General features: G+C 34.3%; 3 protein-coding genes across 6 annotated transcripts in view; 1 reads left to right on the top strand and 2 right to left on the bottom strand.

The window, feature by feature from the left end:
* Window positions 1-16: 16 nt before the first annotated feature.
* LOC135690498 (uncharacterized) lies at window positions 17-3,934 on the bottom strand. Its single transcript, XM_065208067.2, has 4 exons — window positions 3,597-3,934; window positions 3,312-3,336; window positions 2,953-3,107; window positions 17-1,043 (listed from the first exon to the last, which is right to left on the bottom strand). Exons 1-4 carry the CDS (start codon window positions 3,894-3,896, stop codon window positions 558-560), a joined length of 966 nt encoding a protein of 321 aa, XP_065064139.2. The 5' UTR covers window positions 3,897-3,934; the 3' UTR covers window positions 17-557.
* Window positions 3,935-7,404: 3,470 nt separating this feature from the next.
* Window positions 7,405-16,762, top strand: LOC135690508 (G patch domain-containing protein 11). The gene is made up of 6 exons (XM_065208089.2): window positions 7,405-7,824; window positions 9,629-9,670; window positions 11,288-11,499; window positions 13,760-13,867; window positions 15,268-15,349; window positions 15,454-16,762. The coding sequence occupies exons 1-6, from the start codon at window positions 7,521-7,523 to the stop codon at window positions 15,507-15,509; spliced, it is 804 nt and encodes a 267-aa protein (XP_065064161.2). The 5' UTR covers window positions 7,405-7,520; the 3' UTR covers window positions 15,510-16,762.
* The window catches only part of LOC135690392 (kinesin light chain), a 20,751-nt gene continuing 13,008 nt past the window's right edge, over window positions 15,774-23,516 (bottom strand). For 2 of the 4 annotated variants that reach the window (XM_065207945.2, XM_065207953.2), the window contains 9 exons: window positions 22,989-23,078; window positions 22,404-22,460; window positions 22,133-22,163; window positions 21,795-21,814; window positions 21,307-21,371; window positions 20,753-20,867; window positions 18,888-19,067; window positions 17,770-17,979; window positions 15,774-16,468 (listed from right to left, as the gene is read on the bottom strand). In XM_065207945.2, the coding sequence (XP_065064017.1) occupies window positions 16,406-16,468; window positions 17,770-17,979; window positions 18,888-19,067; window positions 20,753-20,867; window positions 21,307-21,371; window positions 21,795-21,814; window positions 22,133-22,163; window positions 22,404-22,460; window positions 22,989-23,078 (831 nt within the window). In that variant the 3' untranslated portion in view covers window positions 15,774-16,405. Of the gene's footprint in view, window positions 16,469-17,769; window positions 17,980-18,164; window positions 18,225-18,887; window positions 19,068-20,752; window positions 20,868-21,306; window positions 21,372-21,794; window positions 21,815-22,132; window positions 22,164-22,403; window positions 22,461-22,988; window positions 23,079-23,516 lie in introns of all 4 variants that reach the window. The other 2 variants (XM_065207963.2, XM_065207971.2) reach the window with 2 other exon arrangements.

Raw genomic sequence — 23,516 nt, 5'->3', positions numbered from 1 at the left:
GGCCAGGGCTGTTTGTATGGTCTAGGTAGTACAATTTCGAAAACGACACTTTATACACGTTTTGCATTTTTCCCTACAAATATTTCTTTTGCATTTGTATTGGCTTTGACACATCATGCAAAAACTATTTCAACTTTGTCAAAAAGCATCACTAGCTATGGCAAAATATCATGTTGTCATTATAGTCAACTCACATTTAGCAAATACAGTAGTGTGCCCATCCTTTTTTGCAGGTAACGTTTTAGGACCTATGACAAGTACCTATTTTTGGTACTTAGTAAAAAAACTAAAATTGGCTTCCAATTCTTAATCATCTTACCGTGCTGGCATGAGTATCTCCGAACGAGTGTTTTCTTGAATTACACGGCGTTTCTTCTCTTCTATGGATAATCTTTGTTTTATCAAACGTGTAGAGAACATAGAGCTAGAGAGAGTCGGTTGTGTAATGACGACCTTCATTGTAGAAATAAGCTTACTATAAGCATTAATATTCTCATATGATCAGAAAGATTTTTCATAGAGAAATTGATGGGGTTCAATCATTTTGCGTGGACAAGTCACTTGACAAGTATGTAGCCCATCCCTTTTTTGGAATCTGAACTTGAAGAAGCAATGTTGCAGCAAGAACTTGAAGAACTTCCCAAGCCCAAATGAGACTCTGTTGATTTGCAGTTTTCTTTGTCGTTTGCAAATATACCCAATCTTATAACCATCGTGCCATCATCTTTCTGAGCATTAAATCCCTCTCGATTACAGTAATCTTGCAACGACGAGCTAGCAATTATTCCCATCCATGCAGCTCGTCCAAGTGTCGTCGGCACATAACCGCCGGATTTGAAAATGTCAAGCAATGATGAGCTTTTTTTAGGTAAACGAAGCCATTTTATGTCCGATGATACTTTCATGCCAATGCAGATTTCATCAAATGCAACTTTACTGAAGGCAGGAAACTTTGCTTCATTTTCGTAGAAAGATTTGATGCCATTTGCAGTGTTGAAATTTGTGCTGCTGGTCCAGAAATCCGAAGCTGAGAGGAATGTCCCCTAGAAATTAAGTAACACGTATTTTTGGTGGCGACTGCAACTGTAAAAAGGATGTGATGCCATTTCCTGTATTGTGCAACTGATTACTCTGTTTATTTTAAGACATAAAGAAAACATGTGAAAAAAAGAAGACCAATTGAAGAGGTATGTTGGATCCTAGAGATAATGCCTGCATAAGTACTGTATGCGTAGAATCTTGAGCTTTGGATCGCAGCCAGTCTAACTTCTTACCTAAGGAAGCTTACCCTTTGTCACAAACCAATCTTTCATTAGCAAATTATCAACCAATCACAGTAAGCGATGTTTTTACGCAAAAGAGTGGAATGAATCAAAAATTGTCATCTGCACACAGGTTTGTTTTATTCTTAGATGAATAAATGAAATTGCTTACATGATGCTGCACCGAGTTTAAAAGCAGTTAAAATTGCTGCTTCATTCAACAAATGTTGCACTAGCAACACTTTTTGTACCTAGGCATGCGCAATATACCATCCTGATGTCAATAATTTTTGCTTAAGTATTAGCTTTGTCTGTTTTACTCTCCCATCCATTTATCAGAGCAGTACAATTAGTGCTAAATTTCAAAGAAGCTTAGGACACAATTATATTTAAAGTGTTAAAACACCGAGTTTAGTTCGTTTTCAAATGTTGCACTGTTATTTTTAAACAAGTGTGCCTAGCTCTGTCTTTACAGCAACTTGCACTTTACGACAGACCGTTAAACAGTTATTCTTTTTATTAAAATGGGTACGAATCAAGATTAATAGAAATCATCCAGAATTCAAAGTATTGAAATTAATTTTCAATTAAAGATTTTTAATTTGCATCTGGGTCTAAATGAATTTTGAATAACAGTTGCAAGACAAGACAGAAAATATTGATAACCGATAATTTATTTGGCAGTTCTCGAATGTTCTTGACTTAATGTAAAAAATATTTTTCTAGAAAGAAAAGTGTTACATGGTCAATTTTTTATCAGATGTTTACCAGATATTTTGAAAAAGAGGAAAATATCTTCTGCGTAATTTATTGCAACGTGGTCTCCGGCTACTCACAAAAATATTTGTTATACTCAAAAATACATATATCTGATGAAAATCATCACCGTGTAACAAGCTTTAAGAACTCTAAACAAGTTGATTTTGCAAGCACATGCAGTCTCAAGTAGATATCATCAATGATATCGGTGTGAAATCAAACTATGATATTTGTGTAATAGAACCATTATCTAACAAAAACCTGATTTTGTCACAATGTCAACTCTGATCTTCAAAATCATATACCCTATTACCCCGCTTGTAGGCGCACCTCATTTAAAGGCGCATTTGCTTATATCCGGATATAGGCGCAGTGCGTTTATAAGTGGATCTTAATTTTACGGTTTTTGCGACAAAGATGAAAAAACGATATAACTATCTAATTTCTCTTTGACAACGTTTTTATGCTTCTTGCATTTTCAATTTCTTTAAATTGTACTTTGAGTATAAACTGACATGACGATGAAGACAACCTTGAAGAAGAACAGGTGAATAAAGAATTAATTATCATTGAAAATGATTCGGATCCTGTGGAAGTTGACATTGATTGAACAACTGTTAAATTATGCAGTTTCTATTGTTAAAACGTTACTCATGCAGTTTCATTTTTAAAAACTTTCTTTTATTTATGGACGCATACGCCTTATCTGAATCGTTTTCCCGTACCCTGAAGATGGCAAAATCGCGAATTTCCATTTATAAGCGCGTGCGCTTTTAGGCGGAGTAGTAGGCTACCTTGTTTTTACATTGGTTAGGCCCACAGTGGCTTTTCGGTTATTGCTAGCACGTGCAATCTTTGAAGAATGGTTGACTTCGCATGGGCCTTTAAGAAATCGAGTTGAATTTCTAAAGTTATAAACTAGGGTACCTACCTTTGAACCATTGACTTTCATTGCAAGCGTCCACCCTCCTCCTCCACAACCGGGAATTTCATGCATGTTGCAGAAATGTAGTCCCGATTTAAGTTGGTATACTCCTGATGCCACATCTTTACTGTTTGAGAGGAGTTCCTTGCAGCTCCCATAAACTAAATGCAAAATTAAGATGATGTTATCGCAAATTTCACAGAAGCTCTTGGTACATCCGCAGTTATTTACAGGATATTAACTTGCTTGTTACAGTGGGAACATTTTATAGTAGTAAATTTTCTTGCTGCCAAAATAAAGTAAAAACACAATGAAAATTTCAGTTTGTTGTTATTCACATTTATAGTGAACATCTGCAAGCTTACCTTTTGGCTTCAGAAACAGTTCACTCTAAAATTCAAAGAAAATGAAATCATTTTTTAGATTGACAACGTAATTTCAAAGAGTAATGTAGTTCTTATCTAGCCTTCTTATTCATATTAGATCTGAGGCGGAAATTCTAAAAAATATTCGCTTTAATACAGATCGCAATAATTCTACAGTGCTCAATTGCTAAGAATTCAGCCTATCAGAATGATAATTTTGATAAGAAGTGTAAGGTTGATCTGCGGTAAAATACATGGAATGTTGTGTCAGCTTCTAAACCATACCTTAACAGTCATCGTTCTCCAGCTTTTAGACCTCTCTTTGGGTAACCAGGCCCCACCAATCAGTACTTCACAGTTATATTTGACGTCATCATCCACATTGTAGTTTATCTTGCTGCATCCTTCATACCGCACGCATCTATGAATGCATTGGATTTGACTGGGCACTTGGAAATATTTTGTTTCCGAGCCTGGACACGATGACTTCATTTCATTGAAAACTCTTTTGACAAAGCCTTCTTTACCCGCACATAATGCAATGAAATAAAAACACATCCAAGTAGAGATAGTTTTCAACGACATTTTCGCATTTAATATTGCAGTTATGTCCTAGATAATACACTTCCTGCTTTATTTTATAAAACATTGGTAACAATGCTTATCTCTGCACTGCAATTGCAGTACCCGTGGGAACATAATAATATGAAAATTATCACTGAAGGACAAAAACAAATTTTGTGTGCATAAGTATTAGTAAAAGCTCTTCTTCAAAGGTGGCTGTCATTTAATTATTTTTATTTAAATATTATTACATTAGTATTTACATACCATTTTTTTAATGAATCTCATGGCCATGCCGCGTTGAATATAATTCTATATATTAACATTTGGTTTGATGAACGAGTTTTTATCACAGTCAAGTGGTCAAAAAATTTATATTAAGTGCCGCTTTAAACACACTTTATGCTTAGCCGTCGCGAGCATGGCTGTTTTATTATTGTGTAACGAGAAAAAATAGGCCTAATGTAATTATTGGATTAATCGAGAAAGTTCAAACGTGAAATTCATAAAACATTAAGTCTGGTAAGGGTGTCTTTCTAACAGACTCATGAAATATTCATAAGCTGACCTAATTTCAAGTCCAAGTGCAATTAGAAACACATGAAAAAACTTTTTTTTTATACACTATAAACAAGAAACAAGCAAAATTTGACCTCTTTTTGCAAAGCCTGTAGATTACTTTGTCATCAGAAATTACAAACCAACAAACCTCTCAGATTCGAAGAGAAAGGCATTATAAATGTATCTGACTGTTAACTTTATTTTTCTTAGAAACATTTGACAGTTTCTGAACCATTTCTTGTAAAATTTTTGAACGTTTCAAAGCCTATAACCTTACTTTTTCACCAAAAGATATAAACCATCAAACCTCTCAGATTTGACGAGAAAAGTATCTACAAGAAAGTAATGTATCTCACACTTTACTCTATTTGTTTTTATTGAAATTTTTTTGAAACAATTTCTGAATTTTCGAAAGACTATTACGGAATCTTTTATCAAAAATTATAAACCACCAACCTCTCAGATTTGAAAAGAAGGCATTAAAAATGTATCTGACATTTCATTTTCTCATTTTTTTAAAGGTATTTGTTAGTTCTGTTCGAGCCTATTCTGGAAAGGTTTCTGATATTTTGCAAGGCTATAGACTTATTTTTTCAGCAAAAAATAGAAGCGGCCTTCAAAGATTTGTTCAACAGCATTAGAGAGCTATCTGACACTTTTCTTGATTAATTTGAAAAAAGTTTGGCGGTTTTTTCACCAGCTTGTTTGGTCAAGGTATTGTTTTTTTAAAAAAGCCCAAAATTTTCATTGAAAAATGGAATCTATCAAAAATCTGCATACTTAAAAAAGGCATTAGGATGATGTCCAATGTCTCAAAAAATATCACGACTTTAATTTAAAAATTGTCTTGTGATGTTTCTATTCAATTGACAGGGTCAGAGAAACCGGTCGACGGGGGCCCACGGACCACTAAATTTCTTGAGAGCAAAATAATATTTTTCAAGCGAATTTAAAAGAAAATTAACTGTACCATTTTGTTAGTTATCGTACTTAATGTTTTGTCAAATAGGCCCTTAGCTTAGGTTCCGTTAAAAGGATCTCTCCCTGCCACTAGAAAACTTTTGAGCTCTCTACTTTGCAAATTTGGAAGTAATTATAAATTCTATTAAAAATAATTTTAAACAGCCCAATTTTTAAAGCATACAGTGGTTTTAAATTAAAAGCGTTTTATTCTCGAAAAATTTTAGATCAGATTTTGCAAAAATTCCCAACCTTACAAAATTGTTAATCTTTATTTTTCAGTTGGAAGTTCCTTTGCTGATATTTTTTATGTGCATGGTTTATTGTTAATCTGTGATTAAAGAAAGCTTGAAAATATTGCCTGGGATTCTTCAATAGTCAAAATCTGTCTTTGACACTGCTTCTGGCATAAGAGTAATAATAATAATTCGATAATTTATGCAGGAATGGAAACACTTCAACGAATAAACACTGTTATCAGTGTGTCCTGTAAAAGTGAAACAAATAAAAGTTGAAAATTTCTTATTTACAATTTTCAATGACAGAAGTTTGAAAAGTTAAAATATTTCCTAAGAATAGGCCCTTTTGTAGTTGAAATTGAGTTAAAAGAAGGTAAAGCATATGTAAAAATTCTTCGAGGCTCTTATAAGTCATACTCAAAAGGACTTTAAATTTTTGTAAATTTTAGAGGTATATAACTTTGCTACTGATTGGTAAAAATATTTGAGGGCACATTCGGTCCCGATTCTTGGCACTTGCAGACTTTTGTTTCGTTTCTTGTCCCATTACCATGATTTTTTATGATGAAATGATCTGTGAGAACTTCGCATATGTCGTTATTAATGCATTTTCGAACAAGTTTGCAGGTACGAATATTGTTTGCATTGCTTGGGAGTCCTTCGTTACATTTTTCACCCTCATAAACAAGACAACCCTAACGCATCGATGATGCAACAATTTCAGCTATTTCTTCTTGGTTTCTGACAATTGCAGTTGCAAAAAGCTTTCATAACTTCTTTGCATTCAATTCATCTGTTCATCAATATTGCACTAGACAGGCCAGTCAAGTTGACTTATACTTGACTCGACAAAGCAGCTTTCAATATGGTCTAAAATAATTACGTCATCTTGGTGCCAAACTCTGAAATGCACTACCTGCTCTGCTGAACTTAGAAATGCTCCTTCAAAAATATCTTTCAAAGCAAACTTTCTTATTGAACAAAGTCGACTAATATCCTGAGCTATTTTGATATCATGCACAGTTTCTCGTAGGAAATGCAAAATCTCTCAGATTATTCAATTCATCCAAACTCATTCAATAACCTTTTAGGATAGGGGGGGGGGGCTCCTTCCTCGAGTAATTTACCTATTGAGCGGGCTCATCCTTTAAGTATTTCCCTGCTCGCAATTGATTTGTTCCTCTTTTGGTATTTGTATTCTGTAACATGTATTGTATCCTTGTTGTCTGCTTATATCTTTTTCTGTATGTATTGTTAATATTCTTGAATTGTATGTAATGGAATTTAAAAATATAAACTGAAACTGAATCTGCACTAGGTGAAAACCAGTAGGCATCTCTGGCTGACTGTAAGTCAAGATATTTGATCATAGAGCAGTGGGCATCTCTGGCTTACTGTAAGTCAATATATTTCCTTGGCTTTGCCAGAAGCCTCAGTCGTCCGGCAACTTTCTTGTACGATATTTCAAAATGCGAGTTCAAATCAAGTTTGAAAAATCAAATAAATTCAAATCAAGGCCATCCCTAGAATACCATATTTCTAAGATTTCCCTTTACAACCCCCTTTCACAACCTGAAAATTTTTTTTAGGAGTGTATGCAGGGATCAGCCTTCTTTATTTTTTTCTTCATGTTTGTTTTCTTATTGCATTACACCACTAATTTTGGCTCCTCCTCTACATCTGACCGGCCCTGGTTGAAAGAATATATTTTCGTTTTTCGAATTAACCCCGCGTTTTTAGTTAATAAACTGAAATCGAGATAGATTTGTTTCCAAAGGAGGCTAAACAATTTTCAACTTTTGTTTGCAGTTTGCTGGAGGTCTGGTTGATGAACTTACTTATTATTTTAACATAAAACGATAAAAGCTTGGAAGAACTTATCAGAATGGATAGCAAGGAGGAAGAAGAAGAAGAAGACTACATGTCGGATGCATTTTTGGTTGATTCTGAGGTCACAAAGCCTGGATTACTTGCTAGAAAAATGGCGCCTGTTCATGTTAGAAAGTTAGATAAAGAGAAACGAATAAAGGAGATCAATGAGAGACATAGATTGAATAACAGACCAGTAAAACAGGTAGAACAGGAAAAGAGGGACGAGAAGCTGAATAAAGCTATAGACAGTTCAAACAAAGGATTTGCCATGCTTGCAAAGATGGGCTTTAAGGAAGGCGATGGTTTGGGGAAGCACGGTATGAAGTAGAAATTATTTTTATTACACATTCTAGGACATCATTTAAACTTTGAAATAAGTGCCCCCTCTTATAAGCTCCCACTCTTATAAGCACCCCCTATGTTAAGGACTCACCCAACATTTATGAATTTGTAATGTCTGACCAGTCAGCAGAGTATGGCAGATGCATGTTGCAGAGCCAGAGTAGTGCTGCCTGCCAAAATTTGGAACAATTTGGTAACGTTTCCCCCAGTATAGGGCACCCCAGTATACGGTCAAGCCCCAGTATAGGAATTGTCAATCAAAATTAAGCTCTAAAGTGCCGCAAAAGCCGCTTCAGTGCGTTGTTGCCACGGTGATAGATACAGTATAATCCCGTTATAACGTACTCGGCTATGACATACTTTTGGATATAATGTACTGGTGTGCTTTGTCCTGGCAGAAAATGTGTTTGGTTTTAGTCAATTTTTACTTACTCTGGTTACATATACTTCTGATATAGCGTACTCAATACGCTGGTCCCTTAAAGTATGTTATAACCGGATTATACTGTACTAAGTTATTCCAAGACACAGCGGCTTCTCTGCCAGTAGACATTCAGCAAGCAGCCATGTTGTAACAGCCGTATGTGAAAGACATTCGCGTAGCTCACCCCTAGCAATAACAAAGTATAGCACCCCCAGGTCAGACATAGAGGATTCTCAGAGTAACATGGACCACTGTACATTTTGGCCTAAATTTTGCCTTTTATATGATCGATTATACAAAATATAAGTTTGGTGGTTTACATTTCGTTTCATTTTGTTTTACCTAGTTTGGTATGGCTATTGAGCCAAGTAACATGGGGGCCTTGAGCAAGAATATAGGGCTCGCTCATTCAGGTGACAACTTTGGGGGTCAAATTCTCTCTAGGACGCTGTTTTGAAAAAATCTTGATTGAATCTGTTTTGCTGCTACAAATTGGCTGAATGTCTACTGGCAGTGAAGCTACTGTGTCTTGTCACAACAACAACGCACTGTAACAGCTTGGGCGGCACTTTAGAACAAAATTTTGATTGACAATCCCTATACTGTGGGTTGACCGTATACTGGGGTGCCCTAACCTGAGGGAAATGTTACCAATATGGCTGAAAATTTGAATTTTCATACCAGACTGGAAACTTTGTTTCTTGCGCGGGCAAGTTCACATGCCTGACTGCACGACTGCATGGCAGAAATCATGCACTTTTAAGAAATTTGTATTGTTAATAATGTGAAATGTATTCAAATAGGGACTTTGTGGGCCAAAATGCAAAAGTGCATGGGTGGAAAATTTGAGTGCATGGGCAATATAGCGCAGACATGCAACAAAGTTTTCCAGTTTGGGACTATGCATGGCCAATATGCAAAAGTGTGTGGATGGAAAATTTGAGTGCATGGGCAATATATTGCCGGTACATGACAAAGTTTCTAGTGTGGCTTTCATACAAAATTCAATATTGCCCTTTAAAGAAAAAAAATATTTCTGCATGTCATCTGATTAGTAAAAGGAGCTCTTCTGCACATGGAAAACCTGGCTGAAAACTATGTTGTGGTGTGGAGATTAATGTGACTATGGTGTGGAGATTAGTGGGATTATGACCTCAACAGTGATTTTGTTTCTAGACCTGTGACAAATGAAGTGTGACTTAGGACGACTTAGGCTTCACAACCCATGGTTTTTCAGAACACAATAAAAAGTGGACTTTATCTTCAGCAAAACAACATGTCAAAGTGGAAAGGGGAATTTTTGCATCTAATTATACTTTACAGATTCACATAAAGCAATTTTTTCATTTTTGTAGGTACTGGACGGTCAGAGCCTATTCCACTGGAAATAAAGACAGGTAGATTTTTTTGGACCAGTTTCCTTATATATTTTTTAAATGAAAATTCTTTGTCGCTGAGCAATGTATATTGGAGGTTAAAACAAATATATTACAGGCCAAACCAGCAATGAATTTGCAGGCATGTAGTCAATCAGACTCCTTGGCAAATCAAGAAGTGCAATGGGGTGCTATTTCAATTTTGTCATAATGAAGTACCGTTTTTGATCTATGTAAGGCCCTCTTCCTTTTTAATGCCCCTTCCTAATCAACACCAACCCTAAAAGTGAAAAAAGTTTATTAACACCTGCTTCCTTTTTAATGCCCCCTTTCTGTTTAACACCCCTGTATGCACCAAAGGGGGCGTTAATTGGAGTTGCCAATGATCCACAGAATTTGATCAACTCTGACCATGAAAGTGATGAAGAACTTTGTAAAGATTAGTACTACCATCGTGAGACTTATTTGTTATTCATTTGTTTTGTTATAAAATATTTGATAAATTGTTGTTTGGTTGTTTTGAAATTGTTCTAGATTCTTGGAAGAAATTCAGAGGATAAGGTACACAAATTTGATTTCAGGAATTTTAAAAATTAATGCCCACTTCCTAATTAACCCCCCTTCCTAATTAAGGCCCACCCTAAAAAGTAAAAGAGTAAATTAACGCCCCAGGCATTAAATAGATCAAATACGGTAATAATGAACATTTATTTAAAGTACAAAATTTAAAAATTTTTACACAAGGGTATACATTTTATTTTTTCAAAGCGATTTTGTAAATGGAATATAAAAGTTTTAACAGAAGCACAAAAATTATACAATAACAGATGGTTTTTGAAATGCTATCAAATGTGGATATCCTCTAAAACAAAGCTTTTTGAAAACACAATGGATCAATGTGTACCTACAAAAACAGAGGTTTTGTAAACTCTCAAAAAAATTTACAAAAAAGAATGCAGCGTGAAGAGTAGTAACTTCAAAAACATTTTTTATTTTCTTTCTGTGAGCTGTGTGAATGTACAAAAGCAGACGATTTCCTTTTTAAGGAAAGACTTTTTAAGTAACGTTAAGGAAAAACTTAACATAACAAAAGATTTTGTGAAAAGTTCTATATTTTTCTCAAAAAATTTGGTGGGGACATGGCTACTTTTTGGAACTCAACGATATGGAATGGTGCACAATCATTCCAGTGTGAATGGGACCTTTTTTGCTCATTTTTATTGTGTTTTATCTTGTGTAATGACGACGTTGTATTTTCTAAATTGGTTAACTTTGTTTAATTTTCTCAATGCTGATTTAATCCTTTTTTCATAGCAACTTAAATCTCTGAATCGTAAAAATTTGTGAATTGCATGGAAAAAGCTCTTTTGAAAGGGAGGTTTTCAGGTGTTTTAATGGGCGTGACCTCAAAAAATTTGCCCCGAGCTCCCATTTAAGACTGGTGCACAGGCCTTAGTGTGTCAGTGTAGTAATTAGAATCTCTTCCATAAAATCTTTAATGGACATCCATCCTCAACAGATGTCCTTTTAATGGAGACCATAAAAACTGGTATAACCACACACTTGGACATCAAACTGAACTGGACTGAATTGTACTGGAACAATTATGGGTTTATAACCTTTCTTATTCACTTTTAGATAGAGGAGGTTTAGGCAGAGACACAATGCTGCAGAAACGAAAGGAGATGCAAATATCATTTTTACAGCAAATGGCCAGCAGGAAGCGACAAATGGTGGAAAATTTACAAGGAGACTTTAAAAAGAGAATGAAAGGAAAATTTCTGGATAAACAAGTAACATTTGACCTCAGGAAAGCTCAAAAAGCATGCGAGCAACTGGATAGTGCTAAGGTAAAGATCCTGCCTTATGAAATATATACTAAATGTCTTCTATGAATTTTGTTTCAATTTATGATGGACCAGGTGGAGAATAGGAGTATCGTCCCCCGAAGGCGAAATTTATGATATAGGGTATGTTTGGTCATTGTCAGGGCGCTGATTTCGAATATCTATGTTTACGGGCAAATTCTGGGGCTTTCAGCCCCATCTCTATGTTTAAAGTCTCGTTTTCGGCCAAATAGATATTTCTGCATATACATGTTAAAACATATTAATTGCTATTTGAATAAAACAAACATGTTGAAAACCGTGTCTAGGAATGCAAAAACACATCTACATAGCTTTTGCAACAGTAATTATATTTTTTCCAGCCTCTATTTCATTCAATAAAGAGACTTGTAGTACGAAATTCCTAACTTTTTCTACACAATAATGAACGCGTTTTTACTAAGGACAGAAATTAGCCCGATATTTAAAGAAAAGAAAGCTAGAGAAAGATAAAGTAAAAGATCCCAGCCCTCAGGTTAACCAGCCAATGACAAGAAAACTTGGCTCAGAAAAGACATGTCCGAGAGGCCTTTCCCTGATATACATGTACATACATATGATTTCTAGAAATGTTAAGAAACGTAAATTGTAAGAAGCAACAATTGACAAAGATTGTGACAGCGATGACTGAGAAAACACTAATAAAAAGGTGCTGCTGCTGTTGCGAGTAAAGATATAAATATAAATTTTGCTTTTGCTACTACCGATTTAATTCCAAAGAATTTAAGAAACACGAGAAATACTGACAGACTATCTCTATTTTCAATTAGAACGATACGTAATCATTTCAGTCAATTTAAACCATTTCAGGATTTTGTTGGTGTTTGTCTTTATTAGTTTTAACAGTTCATCGGCGTTAGTTGCAGTGACAGATAATGTGTTGTCATCAGCAAAATTCCATAGTGATTCATTATCAAGGTAGTAAAAACATTATTTAATAAAAATTAATGATGAGAGGGCCAAGTATCGAACCTTACTGTACTCCTTGGCTAAGCAAACCCCAGGTGCTGAAGTGCCCTTTAACTTTGAATTGAGGTAGTCTGGTATAACTAGAGGAATGCCAGCGGTTTTATCCTTCGGCTAGAGCCCACAGAAAATTCCGGATGGAATAAAGATTGCAGTATTCAGGGGAGCTAAGCAAGCTATCCAGATGATGTAGAATATAACCTAAATTATTTATTGATTCTTAAATAGATAGGTTTTTAAATAAAGTGGGTAATTTTCAAAAATCAATCGTAGCCAGTGTACTGCACTTCAGAAAAGACCGATTAGAATGCAGTTGAAATAACTCTATCCTTCGCAAGGATTCGTTTTTTTTGAGAATGTTTCAATTGCTACATGTAGAAAGAGTTAAACAATTTCTTTCTACAAGTCTCTCTAAGGAATGAATTTAAGGTTTGAAAAGGACAATTTCTGATATAAAAGTTATATATATATGTTTTTGCATCCCTAGACACGATTTTTCAACTTGTTTGTCTAATCAAATAGTATTTACTTTGTTTTAACACAATCTATATGCAGATGCAAAAGTGCCCTCTTTCTTCCAAAACGAGATTTAAGCTCGAAATTAGACTGCAAGCCCCCGAATTTGCCCGTATAACATCAATTTTCGGAATCAACATAATCATAATAAAAAACTATGACTATGGAATCAAAGTCTTGAATCAGCGCCCCAAAATTGACCAAATCCATCCTATGTCATAATTTTTTCTTCCCGGGACGATACCCCCTTTTTCCGCCTCGTCTTCCTCAAATACTTGAGGGAACCTACTGATTGCTGTCCTAAACTTTTTTAAAAAAAGCAAATTGCCCTCCTTGAAAACAATTTTTCCCTTAATACTATTTTCAGTCAATTTAAACCATTTCAGGGATTTGTTGGTGTTTGTCTTTATTAGTTTTAACAGTTCATCAGCGTTAGTTTCAGTGACAGATATTGTGCTGTCATTAGCAAAATTCCATAGTGATTTCAAAATTCTATAGTGATTCCAATTCCATAATTCTATTTTTATATATCTATGAACAACTCACCTGGAAATTACTAGGAGAGCTGTTTACTACTCCCCAGGACGTTATTGAAGCAGCTTAACAGTAATTAACAGAATGTCATCATCATATTTAATGGCATTACTTTCCATACAAGTTTAAATAAACATCCTCTATTATTGTAATCATACTTGTCTGTTAGTTTGAGAAGAATCAATTGGAATTTCAATTGGTTTTGTAGAACTTAGAAGCAATGGAAAAGTGGTTTTGGCAAATACCAGATGACAATGAAAGTGGTGATGATGATTCTGATGATAGCGAAGAGACAGATAAAATTGAGTGTCCTGAGGTGTGTTGCTGCTTTTTCTTCTTGCAATGTGTTTCTTCCTTCCAACTAATATGAAAATTTTACATCTTCTGCATTGCATTACAAACGATTAGTCAGGCCTGGCTGTTTGTGTTTTTGCAGGCGAGCTGTGAATCACTCCACTCATTTGCTGAGGCGAGCTAAATCAAGAACACATAGAATATACTTTAAAAGCAATTGACAGATATAAAACAATTGGCAGTGCCTTAAGCTATCTGTCAACCAATGTTAGCCAATCAATATGAGTGCGAGTGGAATCACACTCACTGATTGGTCAGTTCTTGATTGAAAGATGGCTTAAGCCCCTTTAGTATCTGTTAATTGCTTTTAAATGTGGTCAGTCACCCTTGCTTTTACTGTGGCTAAGGCATTCATTCCTTATGCACAAAGGATTTAAAAGAAGGGACTCTTTCAGTTTCGTGTAAATCTTACACAACATCAAAATAACAATTATCTTACCAAAAAATCTTTTTATGGTACATTTTGCAAACATACTAACACTTTTCATCTGACAATCTTCAGAGTATAAAACATCAGAACACGGACCAAAAACTCTACGGTATGAAATATACATACACTACGGTATGAAATAAATGCGAGCACCACTGTTGAGGTTGGCCAATCAGTGCCGCTTGCCTATTTAAGATTTCACCAATGGAGTCCTAAGGTGAAAATGAACTTCTTCTTTCTAAACAATAGCGGATTTTCATGCTTATGTAGATGGATTCCAAAACTGCTTGATGGAATGACGATCAGGCTTTAACAATAAGCGGAAACATGTTGTTATTATGGTTTTTTTGCGCAATATGGGTTTTCCAATAAATGCTGCCCAATAGTGGAATCGCATGTTTTAGTTGTTCTTGATAGTGCAAGACCAAGGGGCCTGTTCTCTTTGAGGGGGAGTTTTGTTCCTAACGTGGAAGGAACATGCTGTTTTATAATGGATAACTCTTACCATTTTCTTCCACTTTCCTACGCATGTTTTTATAAGATTGAAAGGTTCTAAGCTCTTCACAAGGTACCTTTCGCTTCACTATCCTTTTCCAAATAGATTAAGTTTATGACTATCATTAAAAAACTGCCCCACAAAAATTAACCAATTACCCAGTGTAGGTTTTTTAGGATTCTGTAAATGCAAAAAGGGCAAATGAGAGCAATTCACAGCTTATCTTAAGTTGCAAGGGGAGCGGAGGCGAGTACGAGCTATTGCTTACCTCAAATGGCCAGGCCTGATTAGTGCTTCAGAGGACCACATTGTAATAATAACATGAAAACATAGTAGTCTTTTGGTTTTCAAATGGTTATGTTGAATTCTTGTTCAGTCGTGCTTTGCAATATTCTCAAAAATTATGAACTTTTTCAAAACTAACACTTCTTTCCAGGAATGGGAAATGCTGGAGAAAATAACACAATATCTGCGTGGGGTTCACTTGTACTGTGTTTGGTGTGGCATTACCTACAATGGTATGAGATGCAACTAGCAGCCTTTTACTAACTTCATTTACTGTGAAATGTTTTTCTAATGCCTGACATGGCAAGAACACTTACTTTTTATTGATTGTTTTTAGATGAAGATGATCTTAATGGCAGCTGTCCTGGTAACACATTTGAAAGTCACAATTGACAGCCATATAAAAACAGTTTGGTTCATAGAAAACCTGGCAAAGGTGCATTATCGCCTTGCTAAAATGGTGCAGTCCAGTTGGCATATCAGGGTACCTGATCACAGACAAGTTGCGAATTGCACAGTGCGATGGGATACAAAAGCTGGACCATCCTAGTGATATCTCAAAAATCTATCAGAATAAGGTCAGGAATTCAGAATTCCATTACTAGCTCCTAAACAAACAAGACTTGAGATACAGGCTGGGAAAGAAAAACACAGGAATGTCTCTATTTTGTATTTATAACTATTATCACCCTACTAAATACAATATGACAGACAAATAAATGTTTATTATCTTGTTTCTTTTATTCTAATATATATTAGCAACCCTACAGAACTTTTTTTGTTTGACACTGCACAATGTATTGATGAGTTTTGGTGGTATAAGATGAGAAAAAACAACACCAAAGGCTAAATTTGCATCTGTTTTGAAGTTTGTTTTGAGAGGTAATAAGTCAATTTGTGTTTTAATGAAAATTTTAAAAAAATGGAGGTTTCATGCTAGTAATTCATCTGTATCTAGATGAGGCAAGAACATATAAATATATACAGACAAAGCCTGTTGAATCTGAAAGGTCAAAATGGTCAAAGTTGTTATTTGTGATAGTTGGGATGGGATATGATAAAATCTAATAATTATTTGTAAATGTGTCAATATATTAAAAGATGATGTGTTTTCAGAAAATCAATGACTATTACCCTCTCTTGAATGAAGTGTCACTGTCGAGAAATCTACTTTAAATTATGTTCTTATCTTTTAATAACTTGAAACTATCTCTTCACAATGATGTTATCAATGTGTCTGTTAACCATATATATCAGCCCAGAGTTTGCTCCATCTGCTTTAAGACTGATCATAGCATATCAAACTCGGAGTTATCTTTTGTGGTTTTTGGACCACGAGTCTTTGAGGAACCCTGCAAATGAAATAAATTAAAATTGAAAGCACTATTTATGCAGTAAGTGCAATAAAATATTATTTTATTATAATATCAACTCTATTAACTTTTTAATATACTCATTGAAATACTAAGCTAGTAAAAGACAGTATAATATTGATAGGACTATAAAAAGAATAAACAGGAACTATAAATACACTTTAACTTGATGTATAACCTCTCATAAGTATTAGAAGGATAATCTAGCGCAGTTAATTTCAACATGCTAGAATAGTAAAAGCTATGATAACATCACAAAAAGAAGCTCATTTTTTAAATAAATAATAAAGCTATAATGTGTGCAATGCAATATTTCCCATGAAAACCTTTGCGAAACAAAGTTAAACCAATCAAAAATTAAGGTGTTTCCTTCTTGGAGCTCTAATCTACACAAGGACTAATGTCTGCCAACATGGACTAACAAGAGAAACTAATAAAAATCCAGATTCTTGGTGAAGTTTTAGAAGACCATAAGAACAGGATGTTGCAATGCACAGAATGTATCATATGTTAAGAAATATAAGAATGTTTTTATGAACAACTTTATTCATTTATTCTTTGGGTGCAGCAATAGCCTTTTTCTTAAGCAACTAACTTTCCCTAGAAAAGCTACCTTAAGATATGTGCTTTTAACATTAAATTATATGATATTATCTAGTCATACAGTGATTTATATTTCCCACCATAAATTTTTGAGAAATTAATTATAGAAAAAGTCATTTGTTGTTACATGAAACTGTAACAAAAACTAAATCAAAATACAACAAGAAAATATTTGAAAAGGTTTTCTTGGATATCTACTCAAATAAAAGTAAAAATGTAATTGAAACAATTTTTACAGTTTGGAAGCTAAACAAGAAAACATGTATAATATTCCCTGTTTTCTTAAAACAAGACATCTGCCATTTTATAAAAGGCTCCATTTTAATGGTGCACAAAATTTAATCTTTAAAATAAATCATATTATAAGGGCTGAATTATCAATTTTTAAAAATCTGAATGATCTGTTCTTTATCACAAGTTATCTATTGTTTATGAACTGAAACCTGGCTACATTTTTATAAAAGCAATTTAATTGAAAACAGACTGTTTTAGACATATTATCTTATATACCACTAGCTTTTTAGTTACCACATAATGCATTTGTTTGTGATCAGATACCATAATGATAAAGTGCCATTGGTGTTCATTTATTGTCAGTGAAATTTATTTATTTATTTAAAGATATTTAAAATGATGCTTTATGTTCAAATGTAATAGTTTAAAGTGCATTCTAATACCTTATCTGGTGGTACAAGCTGTGCAAGCATTGGGGTGCTCCGGGAAATCCTCTCTGATGGCTGCAGTTTTGATTGGGCAACAAGGTTCTCACGGGAAGTAGATCTCTGAAGTCTACCGCCACCAATTTTCTCCATTAGTTTTTGGCCTCGGTTGCTGAAAGTTCTTTTCAACCTGGATAATGTAGTCTTGTCCTTCTTTCCTTTCTTATCCTGGTAGAGCAGAGAATTGGCCTATGATGTTACTTATCCAATGAAACTTAAGGGTCACGGTTTTGTCATTTCTGCCATTGCATTGCACACTGCTACAACCCAAAGCTTAACCTGGACATAGCCTAGACTTGGCTTTAGAACAAAATTCTGACTGAAAATCAGAAAGAGTCAAGGCACTGCCTTACCTGACCCTTGAAATGGGACCAAAACTTGGCCAGAGTTAAATTCTTGCGTTTTGTTTCTACCTAGTTTTTAGACACAAATAAGGACTTCAATTTTTGTGCTATAGACAACAATACAAAATGTATACTTATTTAGCTCTTACAAATACTTTTCTATGACCTACAATTGATTAACATACTGGCTTCTTTTTTTTCAAAAGAACAGTATTCTGCTTGACATTAGTTTTTCATGAAGGCCATGTGCAAATCTTTAGGCAAGCTAATTCATTCCAAATGAGCACAACTATATCTCCCCAGTTTGTGAAAAATACTTGAGATTAAGGTGAAAAACTAATGACAGAATGCTAGGGCCAGTCAAAGGTTAAGCAATTGTGGTTTTTTAAGGAAAAAAACCTTTCAGCTAGGAAAACTACCATTTCATCCAAAGTACTTTTTCTGCCTTTTTACATTCCCCTTCTTCAGGGTAAAGCATGTTTTTGAGATCGCACCTATTAACTGCACTGATGATTAATGGTTAAATCTGCCCATGATAAGGTCTTTTTCTACATTTATGAACTACTTTTTTCTACATATTGTTAGTTGGTTAGATTTCTTTTAGTCATAAAGAGATTAAAATTTAGCAAAAAGGTCACCACAAAGATTGTTATGGTTCAGAAAGAAGAAAAATGCTAATAAACAGTTTACATATAAAGTAAAATTTTGAAAAAAGAAATTATATTTCAATACCTCATCATCTTTCTGATGGTCGTCCTCATGTTTACTTGAAGATGAAGATGCTCTGGAGGTTCCAATACCGCTTGAACTTGAGCTACTGACTGAAACTCCAGACAACGATGGTGCACTGTTGTTTGGGAAATCTGATCCAAGAATGGCAGCCAGCTGTGATTGCTGTGCTGTATCTAAAGGCTACAAGGCAAACAAAAAATTAGATTCACCACAATAACACTTAAATTTTCTTCATTCCTATGCATAACAGCTTAACTACAGTCACTTTACACTTTTAGATGGTTTTGTGGTGATGGTTGAATTATTATTGGCAACAGTGATTAAAAAGAAAGAAAATCAACACAAAGCTGTTTAATTGACTTTTGGAATGTGTAAAGACATTAGAAATGGATAACTATGTTACAATGGATACCCCCTGCATAATCATTGCTTTTAGGTAATGGCCATCATCACAAAACCATGGGAGAATGGGTCAGTTTTTTTAGAAATGATCCTCAGAAATAATATAAAGAAACTACTTTGAGCAAGATTACTTATGTAAAAATATATAAGATTTGGCATGCCTCAAATTTAAAATTACACAAGGAGGCTATTCTGCTATGAACCATGCAGGGAAGGACTGAATAGTTCAGGAGCCACATAAGGATAAGAAACCCCTTGTCTGCACAGCAAAATGTTGTGAAATGGGGGCATTAATTAGGCTTACTCTTGAAATTCGATAAAAATGGGTTATCATTCATTCAAGATAAAGGGTTAGCATTAAACTACTTGTGCTATATACAGTCTTTGTCATAAATCCCTGCAATCCACAAATTCGTAAATCCACAAAAAATTATTTCTCAGGATTTACCGATTTCTACCAAAGAATGATTTGCTGCTCTGATTTTGTCTGTTAAAATAATCTTCAAGGGCCAATCGGTCAATATTGGTTATGGAAATCGGTCAATATTGGTGATAAATTACATCTTAATTTGATGTTAAAGACCGTATAGTGCAAATTTTGTGCTTTTTACCAAATTTGAAAATGTTGTCAGAGATTTAAAAATTTATGCAGTTATGTTGCATAAGGTTAAACATTTGAAAACGGGTACAGGGAAGTTGATCAATACTGCTGGTGGATATTCATTTTAAGAATAAGATTTTTTTTATTAAAATTTGCTCCAAATGCAAATTCTGGCAAACTTGAGGCATTAAGATTATAAGAAATTTCCCCATTCGGCGGCAACCATGGTGCCCTCGAGTAGTAACTTTTTCTACCCTTGTCCTAATCACCTGATCTATAAGGTTGCGAACAAGAAGAAACAAGATAAAAGAGCATTTGAAATATCTTTTCAGTAAAGGCAAGTGTTATAAATTTTTCTGCCTCCTCCGTTATACTTAACATAAAATTCTTCTATTTGATTAAAATAAATAAAATAAATTTTTCTGGAAAATTTTATTTCTAGCTCTTTCTAGAATTCATTTGCCAAGACGCTCCTGAACTTGATACCCTATTTACACTGATTTGTGCAAGTTTGGAACCAAGACAAAATGGTCGCAGTTCACCCCTTGGTCACAGTTATTTTATGCTAGCACTCTGGAAATGAGACAATTTTGCTCTGCTATCTGGAATAGTTTTGACCCTGCTACAATAGCAAATGAATTTTGTAGTCTCACAGTTCGGTTTTTGAGCAGGACAGTTTAAATGGGGTCTGAAATAGCCAGATATGTAAATGTGAATCGCAAGCATGAAAGAAATAATGCGTGTGGTTTACCTTATGACGAAGACTGGCTATACGGCATAAAAGCACATCAAAATTAACAAATGAACTCAATTGGTTCAACTCCATATTCTAATAGGAAGACCTTAAAAAGAAAATATATACCCCTGCATTTTTTCGTGATCGATTTGCGCATTCTTCAAGTGTCTCTGCAGCCTCAAACTTTCCTTGCCTCCTGTACAGTGCACTAAGATTCCTTAAAGTTGTTGTCACTGTTGGGCTGAAAGTACAACTAAATGTTAAAACGAATGTGCAAACCTAAAACTAAAGCAGGACTGATTGGGCAACCTCAACAGTCATGTGCTTGTGTTTCTGATTGGCCTATTTTGATCCACAACAGGGTATTTATATTTCCTACCAAAGAGTTTTTGGCCTATGTTCTGTTCTGGTGTTTTATACTCTGAAGAGTGTCAGAAAGCTTCAGTATACTCAAATGTTTCCTTTTTTCAAAGCCATTTTTAAATTTTGTACCACAAAAAGATTGTTCACAAACAGAGCAAATACTTGATTGATCCTATATATGAATGATTAATAGAAAGCTAAACATGAGTGCTTTCGAAAAAAATTTTTACAATAGCAGAAATCTTAACTTTCTCCTGACATTGCAGCTCTCAGTTCAACCCTCTAGGGGAGTCAACAAGTAAAAAACACTGTCTTACCTGTCAACTTTAGCTGCTTTATGCCATCCTCCATACTCGCCATAAGGTGCATTATCTTTTCCACGCTATGAAATAAGATCAACCCCAAATTGAGAAAAAACCCTACTACTCTGTGAAAAGTAGTATGAAAAGTATAACTTGTGTAAGTCCTTGTGTAAGACCAACAATCATGTTTTCACCTTACAAGCACTTTGGCTTTGAAATGTTAATCTTTTACTGTAATTTTTTCATAAGATCAAGAAACTTTATCATGTACTGGTAATTCTGTATTCACTAATTGAGTTTTGCACCTAAACTTACTCCGAAAATGCAAAACCTACAAACTTTGAATGAGAATACCTAGTTGAAAAGTACATGACAAATGATGCAAAATTCACTGGGCTTCTTAAGATTATACCATCATAGACAAGTCCTTGTTATCACCTAAAATAGCACCAAGAAAATGGGTTTTGCTTTACCGGAAAAATAAAGTATAAAAGAAATTTCACCTTGTTCTCATCATCTTTGCCTGAAAAGGAAAGCAAACTTATATTATAATACGATACGATATAAAACATCCTGTACAAATAATGTTAACGATTCACAGGATTAGCCTTTCTAGAAAAGATTAAAAAATTCAGGTTTTTATGACTATTTGTCAAGAAAACAACAAAGTGAATTGATAAAATATATCTTCGCAACCAAAACAAGACTGCAAATGAAAAAGACAAAAAATTCAATTATAAAACTATAGTAAATAAAATTAAAGTGAATTAAAGTAAATTATAGTATATATAGTAAACTATAGAGAAAATTATGGCATATAAAAAGATGTCAAAAAACATACCAAATTCTCTTTCATGAGCTCTGGTCAGCACCTAAAAAAAGAAACACCGTTTTAAAGAAGAAAAATTTTGGTAGCAAACAAGTTCAATAAGATACATGCATGATTTGTACTGCTGACAAAAAACACATTGGGTGTTTCACTGTGAGTTACATTTTTTCTATTCTAAACAACAAATCTGAAGCTTTGTGCATCTAGCAACAGAGCCTGCACCAAAGATGGAAAAATACAATTACTCCTTTTTATATGTAAATTAATTCAATAATGGAATTACCTCTTTATACAACTGCTCTGCAGCTTTATATTTCCCTTGCTTCAAATAAGCAGATGCCTAGGAAAAATTGTTTGAATGAGATGAAAATTGTCACCTTGAGTTTCAAAATTTGGAAATTAAAGAAGAATTGGGGTGAGAAATGATCTATTTTTCTTAAAGGGGCCTGAACAACATGGCTATTAATATAGATTAATAAGCCAGATTAAAAAAGGCAATTGTAAGTAATTTTTACTTACAGTGAACTTGAAGCAGGTGTTATGGTGAGACGTATTTCTCAAAACAGAAACGGCCATATTAATTCTCATTAACAGAAAGTCAACTACAAGCACTCCATGGCTCTATGTTGCACAGACCCCTTAAAACTTTGAATGTCCTCTTTGAATGCATTAAGGCAAAAACAAAAAATTATGAAGAGCTAAAAAAACGTATGTAAATCGGATTCATCATGATATCATAACTGAGCAACATTATAGAGTGTCCTTTTAAAAAATGCCAAATGCTTTTTATCTATGGATATGGTTGTGATAGGAGCATTTAATGGAGAAATATGATAGTAAAGTATAACAATGAACCATAGAAACATACAAGGTTGTTCTTTGTTTTTGCCACATTCGGATCATCTGGACCAAGTTGTGCTTCATATATTTCCAATGCTCGCTGATAATACATCTCCACCTAGAGGAAAATATTGATGATCATGAGAAACATATTTAAGGAATGGTTTAAATGCATTGAAGTTTGAAAGAGGTCACTTTAGAAGCTTAAATGGTCAATCTGTTTAAAAAATAAGAAGGGCTTAATGACCCTACATTCATAATAAAAATTAAGCAATTAATTTGTACATGGATCAATCATTAGGTTTTATCATTACTTTATGATTGTTATTCTAGATAAGCATAATTACACACTCTTGTAAAGTAACATTGCCATCAATCACTTAATTTTGACTGAAGAAGTTTTCTTCCTGAAATATTGCAATATAGATCAGACTGCTCTTAAAAATGATACGACCATGAACTGTGCCTAAGAGCAGGCCTCTCCAGGAAAAAAACAACGCAGGCTGTAAAAAGCCCTTGCCAGTTTGGTTGCATGGGCTATTTAGCCCTAGCAGAC

This window comes from Rhopilema esculentum, chromosome 10 (genome assembly GCF_057945365.1).
Source record: "Rhopilema esculentum isolate cy_ngs chromosome 10, ASM5794536v1, whole genome shotgun sequence".
Lineage (NCBI taxonomy): Eukaryota > Metazoa > Cnidaria > Scyphozoa > Rhizostomeae > Rhizostomatidae > Rhopilema > Rhopilema esculentum.
This window is presented reverse-complemented; position numbering and strand designations above follow the sequence as displayed.